Source organism: Prinia subflava, chromosome 1 (assembly GCF_021018805.1).
Source record: "Prinia subflava isolate CZ2003 ecotype Zambia chromosome 1, Cam_Psub_1.2, whole genome shotgun sequence".
NCBI lineage: Eukaryota > Metazoa > Chordata > Aves > Passeriformes > Cisticolidae > Prinia > Prinia subflava.
In genome coordinates this window covers 74,573,977-74,590,580 of record NC_086247.1, presented here as the reverse complement: position 1 = coordinate 74,590,580, position 16,604 = coordinate 74,573,977, and the positions used below count along the sequence as shown (strand labels likewise).

The 16,604-nt window shown below is 39.7% G+C and overlaps 1 protein-coding gene across 1 annotated transcript in view; it reads left to right on the top strand.

The window, feature by feature from the left end:
- Positions 1-274: 274 nt before the first annotated feature.
- DNAH5 (dynein axonemal heavy chain 5) overlaps positions 275-16,604 on the top strand; it is a 140,808-nt gene continuing 124,478 nt past the window's right edge. Inside the window, exon 1 of the mRNA XM_063400146.1 lies at positions 275-616. Within this exon, the coding sequence (XP_063256216.1) occupies positions 497-616 (120 nt within the window). The 5' untranslated portion in view covers positions 275-496. The remainder of the gene's footprint in view (positions 617-16,604) is intronic.

The window sequence follows — 16,604 nt, the reverse complement described above, 5'->3', positions numbered from 1 at the left end:
CCTGTAGCAGCCGGCTGTATTAACTTTCATTGCTCTTTTGTCAAGGAGTTAAAATAGCGGCGTTGGAAGCTTTTAACTCTCCTGCCTGCCCCAGACCTGCCAGGTGCGAGGGCTGCACAAACGCAAACTTTTGGGAGTTCCTGAGAACGAGATGTTAAAGGTGAGATCATGTCACTATGTCTGAGGTTTTAATGCTGTACCTGATACGAATTTTCAGTTTTTAGGGCGGTAACAAGGTGTGACGCCCTGGGCAGTCGGAGGATGTTGTCGCCGGGGGCTCCCTGAGGCGGCTGGCTGGAGGGCGGCCGCTGGGAGCCGGGAATTCTGCGTCGCTGCAGGCTTTGGCGTCGGCCCCGCGGTGCGCGGCATCTCCCGGCCACGCCGTTCCCATGGGAAGCGGGGACGGACCTCGGGCTGGGAGGGGAAGTTCAAAAAGCGCCCGCCGGCCGGCGCGGGGCGGTGGCGGGAGCCCCTCGCCGTGGCAACCGCGCGGGCGATGGAGGCGGCGGCGGGGCAGCCGCAGGGCCCGGCCGCGGCCGCTGCCGCCCGCCCGGGGGCCCGGACCGAGCCCCCCGAGCCGCGGGGCCCGGCGGAGCGCGGCGCCGACACGCTGCAGGTGCGGGGGCCGCCCGGGGCTGCGGGAACAGCGGGCGGGGAGCGGGACAGGGAGCGGGGCAGGGAGCGAGGCCGTCTTCGGGAGCCCCGGAGCAGGCGAGCCGCAGGGGTGCGCAAAGTCCGGCCTCCGCAGCCTGAGTGTGAAAGGGAGCCGCGGGGCGGCTGCCCCGGTCACTTTAGTGGCGAAGGTGTGCGAGGGAGAGCGCGGCCCGAGAGGGCGCGGGCCCGCCGTGGCGGGCGGCGGTCAGCGCTGCTCCCTCTGCTCCGCTGAGGGGTGCGCTCGGAACCGGGATAAGCAGGCGTAGTTTGCCTCCTCGGAGAAGGCGGTTTTGTCTGTGATGAAATTCAAAGTTTTACTGCTTATAAACAAACTACACCTTGCTGTATCTAATGAGGAGGGCAGCTGTTTCTAATGGGAATTATTCGTCTTGTGACAAGCCTTCACGTATCAAAACAATAAAGGAGTGTGTTTTCACGAATACCAGCGTCATAGGGTGCTCTTGAGTCCTCCAGTAAAGAAGAGGAATCGTGCGAATTCCCGTTTCTTGCATCACACTGGAAGTCTGTTGCTTTCAATTCCACTCTGATAGTTCCTTTATTACTATCCTCGTTGAGTCGAAACACACCATTATTTCAAGGATTTACACAGTTAATAAAACTGTTTCTTGTAAACCATTTGTTTTCCCTTTTGTTTTGGCTGAGTCCTCGATGTATCTAATAGCAGAGCAGTTTCCAGTATGGTCTTTCACTATTGACGGGAGCTAACTTGACTGCTTTTTCCTGGAGGGGGCGTGTAGTTCATAGATGCTAGGGATGGTTGGATTCCGTATAGATTCCCATAATGTTAAAGCAATACAAATGCCCCTAATTCTTAAATTTTGCAGTTGTTGCCAGGACGTGTTCCTGATGCATTTCAACTGCTATTTCTATACAATTGCATACTTAAAAAGTAGTTGTGTTTATCTCTTAAAGAGTAGCTTGTTTATCAGGAAGGCTGTCCTACCAAAACTTAAAATTTTCAAGCAAAGAGAGTCAGTTCAATGCTCTGGTAATATAATCTAGAATATATTAAACTTTCATAAAAAGATATTATTTGGTTTACAAGAGCTTAATTAAAAATGTAATTAATTAGGTATTTGATATGTGAACTAGGGATAAAAAATGAAGCCACTTTTTTTTTATTACCATTCATTTGAATTTTGATCATAATATTATTCAGCTGAGAATTTGAGTCCTACTTTTTCCTTTAGCTTTTGTGGATATGAGTTGATAACAGTTGATAACTGTTTTCAAAAATGTATAGTTTGATTTGGTTTATCGTTTTATGCCTTCACGTGCTAGAAACTTTTTCTTTTGTGCAATTTGGGAATGAAATTTATATTAGTAAGCAGTGTATGTCTTGTTTTTTCTCTTTTCTGTAATAGGGCTTGATGATGTACCTTTTCAATAACAAAAAATGTGCAAATGTCTTCCTACATTTTAGCAGCCTATGATTTGCAGGCAACGGAGGAAGATAGAGGTGAAAGAGAATTTGAGCACTTGAGCAATTCACAGTTCAACCACTAAGGACAAATAAGTAGATGTGTTACTCTTGTGTAGTGTAACTTGCGTTAATATAAGTTCTTAATAAACAGACCGACCAGTATAATTGTTAACCTTTTAAAGTCTACCTTAAATCTTGAGATGTTCAGGTGCAGTAGTCTATGTGGAAAGGAAGATCCTTTTCCACTGCAGCCCCAGTGGATATATAGTGCATTTTTCAAATAAGAATGGGAAGTATGTAACAAACATCTCTCAGGTATTGGCAGTTTCTCAGGGACACAAAATTAGGACACTAATAATTGCTCAATACCGGAAGTGTAAACAGGGAAAACAATTTGATTTGTCAGTGAAAATATGTGAAAAGGTTTAAGACTGTGACAGCTGTTTGGCAATAACTTTGTTGAAAGAAATAAAATGTTTTCCCTGCCAATAAAAGATAAAATTTCAGCCTAATTTGATATGCCGTGATTTTTATATTGTCCTGACGGAAAACAATTCTTCAATTTTATTAGTGTTTCTTTTCTGAAGCAATATACAGAAGAGGCCATGCATTCAGCTTCTGCCAAAGGCAGGTTAAAATCATAAGTTGCTGAATTCATGTACACACACTGCAGCTCTTATAACCCAGCAAGTCATTGCTAAGAAAAATCCTGCACTCAGCAACATACATCAAAACGAACAGGGGCGGAAAGCTACATGATGTGTATTTTTCTGAGGATGCGTGCAATGTTGCAAGGAGAGATAGTTAAGGTGTGTGAACTGGAAAGAAAAAGTGAACGAAAAGAAGGAACTGCTTCTTCAATGTCCAATGAAGAGATATATTTTCTGGCTTTTGGACCAGTAATTTTTAAAGCAGTGATTGGCCATATTTAATGAGATTTAAAAATATCCCCTTGCTTGCTGGTGACAGAAACCACTGAATACTGATTTTGAATGCCACAGTGTGCAGCGAATTGCATGAAGCAGGCTGTTACTGCAGGTTAAGGTGGCAGAAGTAAGCTTAGCAAAGGCTGATGGCTAATCTGCTGGAAGAAGGAAAAAGCTGCCTTTTGTTTTCATCACAGTAGGATACTACCAGAAATTAAAGAATATGCAGCAATGGAGAGAGGAATTGATGCAGTAGCAGGAGAACTATGTGTAGAGTTAATTTTTCTAGCAGGCATTTCCAATTAAAAGAAAACAGAAGCCAAATGATGCTGTTTTGTTTGGAATACAGAGATGAATGAGCAAGAAATCAATATGGATTCCATTTGCCAAATATATTTGGATAAAACATGGCATCATATGTTTAAATAGGAAATAAGGAGTATTTTAGGCACAATCAGGCTGTGACTGGTTAAAAGAATGTCATGAGTCCTTACTGGTTTCAGTTTTCAGTAGTCAAATAATATTTGAAACTGTTAATAGGCACAAGAAACATTTCCAAGGAACTGTGACTGGTAATGAAGGAGTATTTCATCATTACAGTTAATATTCAGAAGGTTTACAGATAAGGAAGATCAGACAACGTGTCATACTCCAAACACGTCAAGAATGGTAACACTTCACCACAAATAGCAATCATGTGCCACAGAAGCAGAAAGGGGTTTAATAGCCAGCAGCTACAGGTCATTATTGTGTCCAACCCCCTCCACTCCAAATGTGCAGGGAGAGATGGTGAGGGGGGGACACAGCAATAGCACAGCTCTGGTTGCTCAGCAACAATTGCAGCTTTTTACTCTGAGTGTGAGTTAAGCAGGCAGTAGCAGTCATGCTTTTTCCAGAAAGGTTTGATTTAGCACCAAGGAGCAAATTCGTCTCTGACATGGTTGCAAGACATAGGCTGCTCATGTACAGCCCAGAAAGCCCAGAATAACTGTATAACTTTGCATTATTGCCACTTTTGTGGAATTGAACAGGCTTTGATATTTGTTTATGTAATGTTGAAATTTGCAATCTATGCTTCCTCTATTGCTAAAGCTATGTTAAGGGAGGTCCTTGGTTATTGGCAAATAACTGATTTTGCTTGTAGATTTCTGAGTAGACATTTAAAATACCTGAAGGAGGTGTTGGGTGGGTGAGGACCTGGGGTTGAAGAACAGGGAAAGAGATAACATTGAACACTTTCTGCCTCTGTGCAGTGGAACTGCTAATGATAAAAGGTTGCAGCCGGTCCAGTTTAACTGCAAACAGAAAGAGACATAATACCAATAGTTCTGGGAAATAACAGTGTGCCTCACATGTTGTGGTGTTCCTGTGATACCAAGTAGATTGCAGGGTATTGTGGTTTAACTCAGCTGGCAAATAAAGCCCATACAACAGTTCACCTACTTCTCTCCCTGTACTGGGATGGGGGAGAGAATTAGACTAAAAGTGATGAAACTCATGGGCTGAGATCAAAAGAGTTTGATGAGGAAAATAAAGTCCTGCATGCAAGCCAAGCAGGTTAAGGAATGCATTCAGCACTCCCTATAGGCTCCATCACACATAATGTGAGTTGGGAAGGCAAACACCATTTCTCTGAATGTCCTCTCTTTCTCCTTCTCCCCCTGCCTTATATACTGAGGATGATGACATGTAGTCTGGAATACCCCTTAGGTCAGCTGTTGTGGCTGTGCTCCCTCCCAACATCTCGTGTTCCCCCAGCCTTTTGTTGGTGGGTAAGAAAGCCTTGGTGCTGGGCAAGCCGTGCTCAGCAGTGACTGAAACATCCCTGAATTATCAACACTGTTTCCTGCACAAATCCAAAACATGGCCCCGTACCAGTTACTAGGGAGAAATTTACCTCTCAGGGTATTAGGGGAACTGGACTAAAAGTGAATAAAAAGGCTTAGTGCAGAGAGTGGCACTTGACATTCCTTATGTTTTCTAAGATTAAGGAAGAGCAGGCTCAGTTACAGAAGACTTTTGGACACTATTGCAGGACAAAAAACTTCAATCCTCTTCACTTACTATTTTAAGTACAGTTTGCCCTCAATATCTATTGTATTTGTACCCAAATCAGATACCTTTCCTGCTTGGCTGAGGAAATAAAAAGGAGGTGCCCTCTGTGAGGATGCTGGAAGCATTCAGGACTCCTAGAAAAGCTGAAGACATTGCTAAAATATCATGACCAAAAAACCAAAAAAAAGTAAATATTAGTCTGTTGTATGAAAAGTATCAGAAACTTCAGATTCTTGGAGCAATAAATCCTTCACGTTGCTGAATTTGGAGATGTGTCTTTAATCTGTGTACCAAATCATATTTCCTCATCCATTTGTGATTGCCATATTGTTGTTGTGACTAGCACCTATGAATGTAATTGTTGTTACAGCGGGTTGAAGAATGGTCTAAATTCCAGATTTTAGACTAACTGAAATGACTTTACTTTTATTATCAGAATGCTGAAGAAGCTGGTATTTTTTGACTGAAATATATGACTCAAGCCTTTGTATTTTAGATAATAGTTTACAAAAGAAAATATACCAGGTTTTTCCACAGCATGGAACATATAGTGTTCCATGAACACTAAAAATTTAAAGATCAATCAGATTTTTACTATGGAAAATAAGTGTTTTGTTTAGCAGATAATAGAGGGTGGAGTATTCAAGCTCTAACTACTAAGGGATTACGAGGTCATAACTTGGATGTGTGATCAGATGTCAGAAGTTTGAGTCACTAGTTCCTCTTTCTTTACCATTTTATTCCTAAAAATCTATAAACCAGAAGCATTTTCAATGTCTAGCATGGAGAAAACAACATGTATTCTGCCTCTCATAAACTTCATTTGGCATGTTTAAGATGTGAAAATATAAAATGTGGAAATTGGGATTTCTGAAATCTATTTCTAATGATCTTTAGTTTAATCAAGAAATAAAAGTTCCCTTCTTCCTGCTCTTAATTATTTTCTCTTTTGACCTCTTCAAGAAGAATGCTTATTATATGTGGTGAACTGTTTATTAATATATTTTTAATATATAAATAATATAAATATATAATTTTAATATATAAATAAACTGTTTATTAATATAAATATAAATTAGGTCAAGAAGCACAGAACTCCTTTGTATGAAATAATTTCTTTTACTCCTGATTTTCCATGAAATTTTATGTGTATACAAAGGACACATAAGTAAGAAGATCTTTCTATTAGGATTTATTGGCAGGATTTTTAGCTGGTGGCATTCACTGGCTGCAAAAATGGAGGGTTTGTTTTTTGAGGGAAAAGTAAAAACCAGCAGAATGGTGGGGGAGAGAGAGTGAGGGCGCTCTCCACCAGTGTGGCCAGGTGCCTGCTGAGCACCCTCTTAGACTGGTGTGTCTATGCCTCCAGTATAGGATGTGGCAGTGATAAGGATCAGGAATCATACTAGGCCCTGTCTTTCCTTGGGACTTGTCCAAACTCTCTATTATTACTTCTTATTGGAGTATGCCAATCAAATGTAAATGTTGCTTACTGGTTTTTAAATCTCTTTACACGTATTTAATCCAGTAATAGCTATCAAGCATCTCTACGGCTATTTTCTAGTTTGTTATGCATTATGGTTTTTTTTTCTAATGTAAACTAAAATCTTCAAAGACAAAAAGCAAAGAAAGGAGGAAGTGAGGAAGGGTGATCCTTGTGCCAGAGGAAATGGCTTCCTATAAACAAGGCAACAGCACTTTAGGGGTTTACAGGTGCAAGCCATAGGGAATAACAGCACAAGAGTATTAGTACCAGAACAGCAGAGGGAAAGAAACCTGCTCACAGAGGCTCTGGAAAACAGCTTGGGTGTGGGACTACAGAACTATAAGCCTTTGGCATTATTGAGGTGAAAGCACCTGAAAGTATCAGGCCATAAGTTGTTTTCAGATTTGCTGGAATTTAAAAGCTGAAGTTCAAATCTACTGAAATACATCAAAGGACTCTAACAATCTCAACAAAATGGTGAGCTTAACCTCCACCTGTGGTGAGGTTATTTTATATCCCTCCCAAATGACATGAACAGGCCTCTGGACAATTATTTACCTGAAGTGAAGAGGGAATTCCTGCTAAAAGCTGAGAAGCTGAGTGTTGGTTTAGCCACATGTAGCCACATGCAGTAACTTTGGGCAAAAGCTTTTGGAATCTTACTTTGTTTTCTCAGGAACACTTTTACAACAGTATTCAATTACAAGTCATTTTGAATCTTGAGAAAAATGTGAATGAAGGGGTTTGGATATTAACTTCCCCCTGCCCCGGCTTGCTGTATTGCAGTCATGGCATCATGGCTGAGGAAAAATGCACTGCAAGTACTAGGTAGAAGAGAAGTCTCGATACAATGATTTGCTAGGGGAGAGCCTCCAGAGGACCAGCGAAGGTAGTAACCTAAATCTTACATTAATCAACAAATAAAAAAAGTCTCTAAATGCTTAGAGCACAGAGAAGTGTCTTGTTAGAGGATGACTGGTTTCAGAAAGAATGAAAGACTAAAATTTTACTAAGAAGAGAGGAGAAAAAAGAATTACAGTGTGGAAAAGACATAGAAATCTATGGCCTATGCTCATTACCTTTTTATTTCTCCAGAGAAAAAGAACCAGTATGAAAGCCAACATTGGCCAACTACAACATTGGTTCTTTGGCAAGCACTATATTTTTCATGCCATAGCTGCTACTATTAAACATTGCCAAGTTTTTTGTTATCAGTCAAAGAATCTAGTAGCATGAATTAAATATACTTAGTTGCTGCAGCTCTGTTTAATGAAATTTTTATCAGAATTAAATTTATGGAAATGAGTAGGTACAAGTTGCATTAATTGGAATCTTGTTTGGTGGTAAATAATTCCAATAGACTGAAAAATGAGTAAGGCATTCTTAAAGACTATTTGGAAGTAAATATTAATTTAAAATTTCATAATCTTACAAAATAAAAACACTTCCCCATCACTTTCTACATTTTGAAATCTATGTGTGGAAGGATTTAATTTCCTTTAGTTGTGCATGTCTTAGTAAATTAGAGGAGGGAGAGAAAACAAGACATTTTACTTTCAATGTTTTCAAACCGAAGACTTCTTGTACGAGCTAGTAACACAGCTGAACAAATATCTATTCCTGAGTTACTGTGGAAGAAGTGCCATGCAACTTCTATTTTTAGCTAATTCATCTAGCTCTTTTCAAAGATGATCTGGTTGGCACACCTCAAACTAAGATTGGTAGGAATGGTCCAAAGGGCAGCTGGAGGTTTAAATAACTTCTAAGTGACTGGAAAAGAACAAACAAACTAAGCATAGTTGCTCAACTGTTTTAATGAATATCTTGTGCATGACAGAGTGATACAGTACAATGGAAATACCTTTTTATTAAAATATGTAATTACCAGCATAGATATGTAGTGCACAAGTCATTTACATCCTGTTTGTTATATGGTCAAACTTTTGTGCTTTGACTGTATCTTAAAGTTTTTTTCCACCCTAAATGATTCTATAACTCACTCAGTATGAGTACATCATGTCTCAGCTGCAGAGCTGACTTCTGTCTCTGGAGCATAAGAAGAACTTTCTTGTGACCTGTAGGTCAGAGGAGTTACTCCTGTGAGCTCAGTGCACCTGTGAATGCAGATTTTGAAAACTGTAGAGCAGTAAAGTTCAGCTGTGTCTGAACAACTCTAAAAAACTGTAAGCAAGTGTGGTGAAAAAGCCTAAATTCATCACAGCAGTAGCCCCCCTCGAATGTTAATATTACTAAAAGGGAAAAAAAAGAAGATTCCATATCTGTTGAGTTGCTTCTGTGTGGATCCGGGTGTTCTTTTGGTGCTGGCAACTAAGCTTAAGATAATTTTGGGACTTGGAACACCTTACAGGGCCTGAATCAAAGCCTTGTCTGGTATCCATTGATAGCCAGGCAAAAAGGTGAGCTTTTAATTGACAATTTTTTTTTTTTTTTTTTTGCTATTCCATGGAAAACAAATTATCCAAATGGACATTTTGTTATTAGTGCTAAGCTACCTAAAACATCACAGGTACAATCAAACTTTTAGTTGTTAATTTACTTAGCTTACGTGGTTTGCATATCAGAAAATATCAGGCATGTGTCTTTAAAGCCTGTGCTGCTGAATCCCCTTCCATCTAAAGTAAATAAAGGGCAATTGAAGAGAAAATACAAGCAATTACAAACATCACTGCCTTCACTTAAAAGGATAAGAAAACAGCTTGTAGAAAGTAGTTAATGTCTGTAAAAGTATTTACTATCTGAAAAATGATAAATGACATAAATAATCAGTTTGCTCAGCTTCCCATGCTGATCTAGAAAAAGTACAAATAAATTTTTTGACCTTTATAGTGATAACTTCAAAGAAGCTGCATTTTTCACAAATTTCTCTTTTATCATCTAATATGCCTAAAGTGGAAATGTTCTTAAAAGCTTTTCTCCAGTAATCTTTTACATTTTTTAGACTGTGCATTTGTCTTAGGCTTAATAAAAGAGGGAAATTTTAACTGGTAGTGATCATGACCCCTTAAAATTAGGATAACTAATGTCTCTGTATGTTAGCCAGTTGCTCACAAAGGTAGAAATAGGCTTTGTGATAGTAATGATCAGTTCAGAGACCATAATTTTTATGTGTATTTAAGTTTAGATTTGTTATTTTCCCATTTGCTTACACTGAATTTTCATTTGCCATTCTAATACATCATAGTTACTCAGTCTTAGAGGTTTCTGTAATTGTTTGTGCTCCTCCTTATTACCTTGAATAACATAGTTTTGTCTGCAGATGTCACTCTTGTAGCTTTTCCTTTTTCACCTAACTGTGCAGATGCCTGGAGCACTCCACTTACACCTTAAAACCATTGCTGTAAGGTCTAACTATTCATTTTTTCCCTATCCTCTCCATTCTAACATTTAATCAAGTCTCTACCTTTGAAGGTCATTTCCCTTATGCTTCTCCTAAAAGCACTTGACAATTGATCTTTTTGAAAACTTTATTTGCAAATCCATATAATGTAGCTCAGTCTTCTTCATACTAATGCTTATTAACCTCTTTAGTGAAGCTCAGCCGTTCCTGATGAGTGTTTCTCCCTTTCACAAAAATCCTTTTGAGTTTTCCTTTGGAAATTAAATAATTTGAGCTGCCTCTTAATTATATGCTTTAATATAATGCCTGTTACTTTACCTACTAAGGCTTCTTTATCAGGTGTCTCTCATTCTACTAACCCTGAAAGTGCACGTTTATTTTATTAGCCAGTGCCCAGTCCTCTGATACTGATGCAGAGTACATGTCACATTAAAAAGTTATACTCTTTTGTCTTTGAGTTTCTTTGCAATTTTGGGACATCTAGACATCTGAGGCATTACTTTAAAAGAAGCATTTAAAAAAAAAGCAGCTTTTTAATTTTCTTTTTTAGCTTATAAAACCATAATCTGACCCTAAAATATTGCCTCATTAATGGGAGATTTCTGTGAAGAAAATATTGAATTCTGCAGCAAAAATGTATACAAATTTAGTACTCTTCTATTGCTTTCTTATAGAATTATAGAACGGTTTGGATTGGAAGGGATCTTAAAGAACATCTAGTTCCAACCCCACTGCCATGGGCAGGGACACCATCCAGTAGACCAGGTTGCTCAAAGCCCCATCCAGCCTGGCCTTGAACACCTCCAGGGATGGGACATACACAGCCTCTCTGGGAAATCTCTGCTGTTGTCTCACCATCCTCACAGTAAAGATATTCTTCCTAATATCTAGTATAAACCTACCCTTTTTCAGTTTGACTCTTTTTCCCTTTGTCCTGTCACTACATGCTCGTATAAAAAGTCTCTTTGTCTTTCTTGTGAACTCCCTTCAGATACTGGAAGGCCACAATTAAGTCACCCCAAAGCATTTTCTTTTCTAGGCTGACCAAGCACAATTTTCTCAGCCTTTGGCCTTAGGACAGGTGCTCCATCCCTCTAATAGTCTTGTTGGCCTCCTCTGGACTCACTCCAACAGGTTCATGTCTTCCTGAGCTGGCTGCAGTGCTGCAGGGTGGGGTCTCACCAGAGCAGAGCAGAGGGGCAGAATCCCCTCCCTCCCCTGCTGCCCACGCTGCTTTGGATGCAGCCCAGGACACGTTTGGCTCTCTGGGCTGTGAGTGCCCATGGCTGGGTCATGTCCAGCCTCTCATCCACCAGCACTCCCAAGTCTTGCGATGCCATGTTTTTGAAGACATTGTGGGAAGTTTCCTGTTATTGGAGTGCAGCATGGAAGGGAGCTCATTATCAGCACTTTGTATTTCTTATTAGCTATTTTTCATTCTGGTTCACCTTGCCTTATAGCATCTTTGTCTAAGCTGTCAGGTTTTAATTTATCTGGACTTTTTCCTTGTCATTGTTCTTCCAGCTTTTTGGAGGATGCCTGCTGGCTTTTTGCTCTACTTTTTAGCTGTGCTGACAGGCTTAATAGTTTGCATGTTGTCTGCAAAGATTTAATTCTTTTGACTGTTTTTTTCTATTTTCTTACTTTTACTGGTTCCCCTGTTTGAAGACACATTGGCTTTTCTAAAGCTTTTGTCAGTGCTGTTGTGATGACCCCCCCTTAAGGGGAAAGTAGCGCATAAGATTTGTAAATGCTCTTTGGTCATGTCCTGGTTTAGGGCAAATTTTGGAGGATTGTGGTCTTTGTAGGAAGCAAACCTAAGCTGCCCCTCCCTCTACTGGTCAGGGAAAAAAAAATTCCTGAGAGAAAAGTGGAAAAAACTGTTTAGTCAACAGGCAAAGTGCTCACAAGCACAAAAAGAATAAACACTATCAAACAACAGAACCTCTCATCATTCTGAAGTGAGAGGGCAAAATTAAGAAAGTCCTTTAAACAGTTCCAAGAAAAAGGGAAAAAAATAGTCCAGGGAGCTTTTCTGCCTCAGCTAGCTGAAAACTAACTAAAAAGCACACGAGATCTCTGTCCCGCTGTCTGTCCGTGCTGCAGACAACACAGTCCAGGAGCAGAATGTGGAGGAGTGAGTGCAGTTTCTGGAAACAAACCCCGTGCTTCTTCTTTCTTCCCTTCGCTCTTGGAACCAGTCCGAGAAGATTGTAGGTGTAGAACTTAATATCCAGCATAAACAGGACAGACAATTGGGGGTACAAGCATTGTAAAGTCACCCCAGGACAGGTCAACAGGAACAACAACAACAACAACAAAGTATCTGCAAACAATCAGGAAGTTTTATTAGTAAATGACACACTGGACATGGAAATTAGGGTGTAAGTTTCTGATCTGCTATATAAACACCCAACAGGGGTTTGGATAAAAGAGTGGGGTGGAAAGAAGAATCTAAAGAGGGAGAGATGAATTAAAGAAAAATATGAGAAAGTAAAGGAAAAGAAAGAGGAAAAGCAGGAGAAATTAAAGAGTGAGACATGAGTTAAAGAAAGAAAGGAATAGAGAAAAAGAGAGAAAATGATCGTCACTTCTGCTTCCAGCATCAGTCCAACAGATAAGCATTGATCTAGCTGTGTCAGTCCAACCAGTGAGACATCCAGGGTCCTGGGGGCCACCGCACAGGCTTGGGAAAGTACCTTTTTTATGGACAGGTTTCTCTCTTTCTATGTAAATTAGTTATCATGTGCAGGTCTTTCTGGAAAGGCACTGGAGGGCTTCAGGGGTCATTGGTGTCTCAATCCCATGTTATAGTTCATGCCCACTTCCTGCCTCTCATTCCTGCCCTTGTGTTGTGGTTCCTTCTTAGGGAACAGTGCTGCTCTATCTCCAGCCTGGCCCCTCTTCTCCAGCAAAGCCTTGTTCTTTCTCATGATGTGTTAATACCATGAATGAGCACCACTCAGGCTGTTGTGCAGTCTGGGTGGAGTGTGAGGATGCATCACTGCAATCCATCCCATCACCAGTCAGGTTCTCTGGGCCTCTACAGCTGTGAGGTTGTTACATTTTGTATTTTATTTGGACACTAATAATTTGAACCCGATATTGTGCTCTTTTAGGCGCTGAGGCCTCATGTATTTTTGAATTACGAACTTTCTTTATCGATGTCCAAAAAAATTAGTATCAGCATTGCAGTCTGAAATGGTATTTCCCAGGTGTGTATGAATACAGCTAAAGTTACTTGCTGATTCTGTTCCCTGCCATGGGCCCCTCCTTGTCACTGTCAGCATGTCACAGGTAATACTTCCAGGCTCATTAGGCAGACAGTAATATCATATGCTCTGTCTATCTTGTTTGTGACTGAAACTTTATGCTGTTGGGCTCTGATTGACTTGCTAACTTGTTTGAACACTGAAGTCTTTAAAACCAGAGTGCACTTTTCCACATTTCCTGTGTAATAAATACCTTGATGTATGGCACAAGGTACCAATGGATACTCTCCTTATGCTGTTCTGGTAGTTTCTAGTGCTATTGTTACAGCCACTTCCTAGACTGAAGATAGAATCTGAGATCCCCCAACTTTGTTCCTAGGATTTTTCCTGGTTAGGTAAAAGCAGTTATGTACTTGTTTCAATTTTCTGTTTTCTCCCACCTTGTGCAAAAGGACAACATTTTACTGTCCAGTCTTTTGCTATGGCTTGCAGTGTGGAACCCCTGCTTTATCACGTCATTAGCTCCCTGCACTTCACACAAGTCGAAATGTATTTTGAGAACAAATTATCTTTAGGGCTTGATAGCATTTCCTCAGACTAGGTTTAAAGCCTCCTCTCTAATATTTAAGAGAAAAAGCCACAAAGTTTACCTATATTGTTTCTTCCAAAACCATTCCTTTCATTTCAGCAGTGTTCTCATCTTCCAGTGACTCTGGACCTTGTTTCTTTCCTGGTCTTCACTTGCATGCTGAGAATTTATCATTCTCTTTAGTCTGCATTTCTAGGGATATTGGAATATTTGAGCAGTGCTAGGGATGCTTGAAGATCCTGAGGCAGGGTATTTTTGCCTTTGATTCTTGTGCTGGCTAAGTTGATGGGCACAATGTCCACATAATTTGAAATAGGAAAGGGCAGAGAAGGTGTGAGGTTTTGTAGTTCCTTAAAATGGAAAATGTATCACTTCCATGGTTACTTGAATGGCAATTTTCCATCCTCGTTATAATGTCTCTTCATTTGGTAAGACCCATGAATCCTGTTTGTCTGGAAACAGAAGGCTAATTATTTACCTGTCAACTATATAATTAAGTGTTTTATCTTTAAATTTTATTTTATTAGCAGTGGATCAAGTAGGCAAGCATAGCCTGGAGAACAAATGTTTTGCCTAAAGCAGAACTACACTAGGGCTTCCTACATGGTAGGTTAGTTCTTTAGGCAGTACTATTTTTCACCTAAAATCCTTGTTGAATAGCAACATAACATTATTAGAGGTTAAAGTCAGTCATATCTGTTACCTCATCAAGCAACTAAGAAGTGAAATTTATGATAGTTTTTCATTTTCTATTTTCCTCCCTTTTAAATATCTTTGAGGTGAAGATACTAGGTGGCTGACAAGTTGTACACTTGTTAGATATTTTAAGACAAAAAGCATTTTTTGGAATGACAAGTGATCCATATGCCTACTAGTGCAGGAAATCGCTAAATATGTTGAAGTTTTAATTTTTCTCAGCAAAGCAGTTAAAAATCTTTGCCTTCAAGGTATTAAAGCCTCAGTGTTATTTGACTTTGAAAGCAGCTCAAAATAATTTCTACTTTTAGCTCTGATTATTTGCACTGTAGTTGTATCAAGAAAATTCAGCAGAGTAGAATATTAATTTCTTTAAGTTCCTCCAGTTATATTCAGTGTAGATTTTCATCTGTGATTTGTAAGTGATCATCTCTGTAAAGAATATTTCCATTGCCAAATTTTATATAGACTATTTTGTGAAAAACCATGAAATTCATCCACACTTCCAGCCTTTAACCACTAGATGGTAGCTAACAACTATCTACTACTCCTAATTGCCCACAGTAAAAGAACTCTCTTCCCGAAATTGTGCAGTGTAACACTAACAAAAACCAAACCAAACCAACAACACCAAAAAGAACCAACCCCCCCCTCCAAAAAAAAACCGAAAACAAAAAACAAACAAACAAAAAAACACCACCAAAAAAAACCAACACCAAACAAAAAAATCATAGAATATACTGAATTGAAAGGGACCCATCAGGATAATCGAATCTAACTCCTGGCCCTACTCAGAACACCTCAGAAGTCACACCATGTGCCTGAGAATGTTGTCCAAACACTTCTTGAACTCTGTCAGCTGATGCTGTGACCACTTTCCTGGGGAGCCTGTTGCAGTAGTCACCCTCTGGGTGAAAAACCTTTTCCTGATATCCAACCTAAACTTCCTCTTACTCAGCCTCAGGCCATTCCCTTGGGTCCTGTCACTTGTCACCACAGGGAATAGATCAGTGTCTGCTGCTCCTCTTCCCATCACGCTGTGGGGGTAGAGCCCTGCAGAACCCCACTAGTGACTGGTCTCCAGCCTGATGTTACCCCATGTACTAATTTTGATACTGGAAAATAAACAAAGATATTGTGAAATGAACTTTCATAATTCCTAAAATAGTATGACAACACAATATTTTAGTTTGAAAAGTGTTTCTCTGACACAGTTGATTATGTGCTTCATAGTTTTACTCATCTACACAGCGGTAATTTATCCCAAATCTGACTTAATGCTTCGCTGGGTGCTGAGCAGAGCCAAGGCTAGCCAGAGACATATGACAGACTAAAATTATTCTTATGATTCTCAGTTATGATACAAGATTATGTATCCTCATTGATGTATAAACTAAATTATTAATAATACTCCAACTTCAGCATGGATCTTGTACTCCTGAAGCATCTGGGGAGGGAATGTATTCTTCAAATCAAAGATCTGATGGTGGATCACCAATAAAATAAAGGTAAAAGAGGAGGTTTTTTAAAGTTGGCTAAAATCTGTAAGAGAACTTTTTTCCTCCAAATTGTAAAGATGTTTATACAAAAAGTCAAATCTGGTACATCTGGGATGGAACAAAGAGTCCTTGTTAAACTCTGCCTCAGCAAGAACTGTTTGGTCAAAAATCTGAAAAAAACCAATCTGGATTATTTGACCCATTTACATAGCCATTGAACACTACCTAATCTAATGCTCTAGTGGATGTAAAGCAAATTCCTAAAGCAGTATTTTTATACCAGTTTAAGCCAAAATTGGCTAAACTATATTTAAGGCTGAGCATTATTTGGTTTTGTGGCTTTTAAGCCAAAGAAGAGGTAGAGGTTACGAGTGTGGCATATAAATGTTGACCAAAAGGTTGTTTCTCAGCCTTCTGGGTTGGTTGGATTAATATTGTGCTAAAATGGCTCTGCTGGAATTCTGAGTTTTGACCTAAGGACAGCAGTGACCTGATGATGGCAACTAAGCACTGTCTCAACCACTTCATTATTTTCTGTTTTCTTTTTTATAACTTCATGAGATAGAAGATCACAGGAAGCTGAATTCCATAAACATCAGCAATCTTTGAATGACTCTGACCAATATCAGTGTATAATCTAGTATTGTAAATGCAGTCTGCCTCAAGGGTTCTGAGGATATATTAT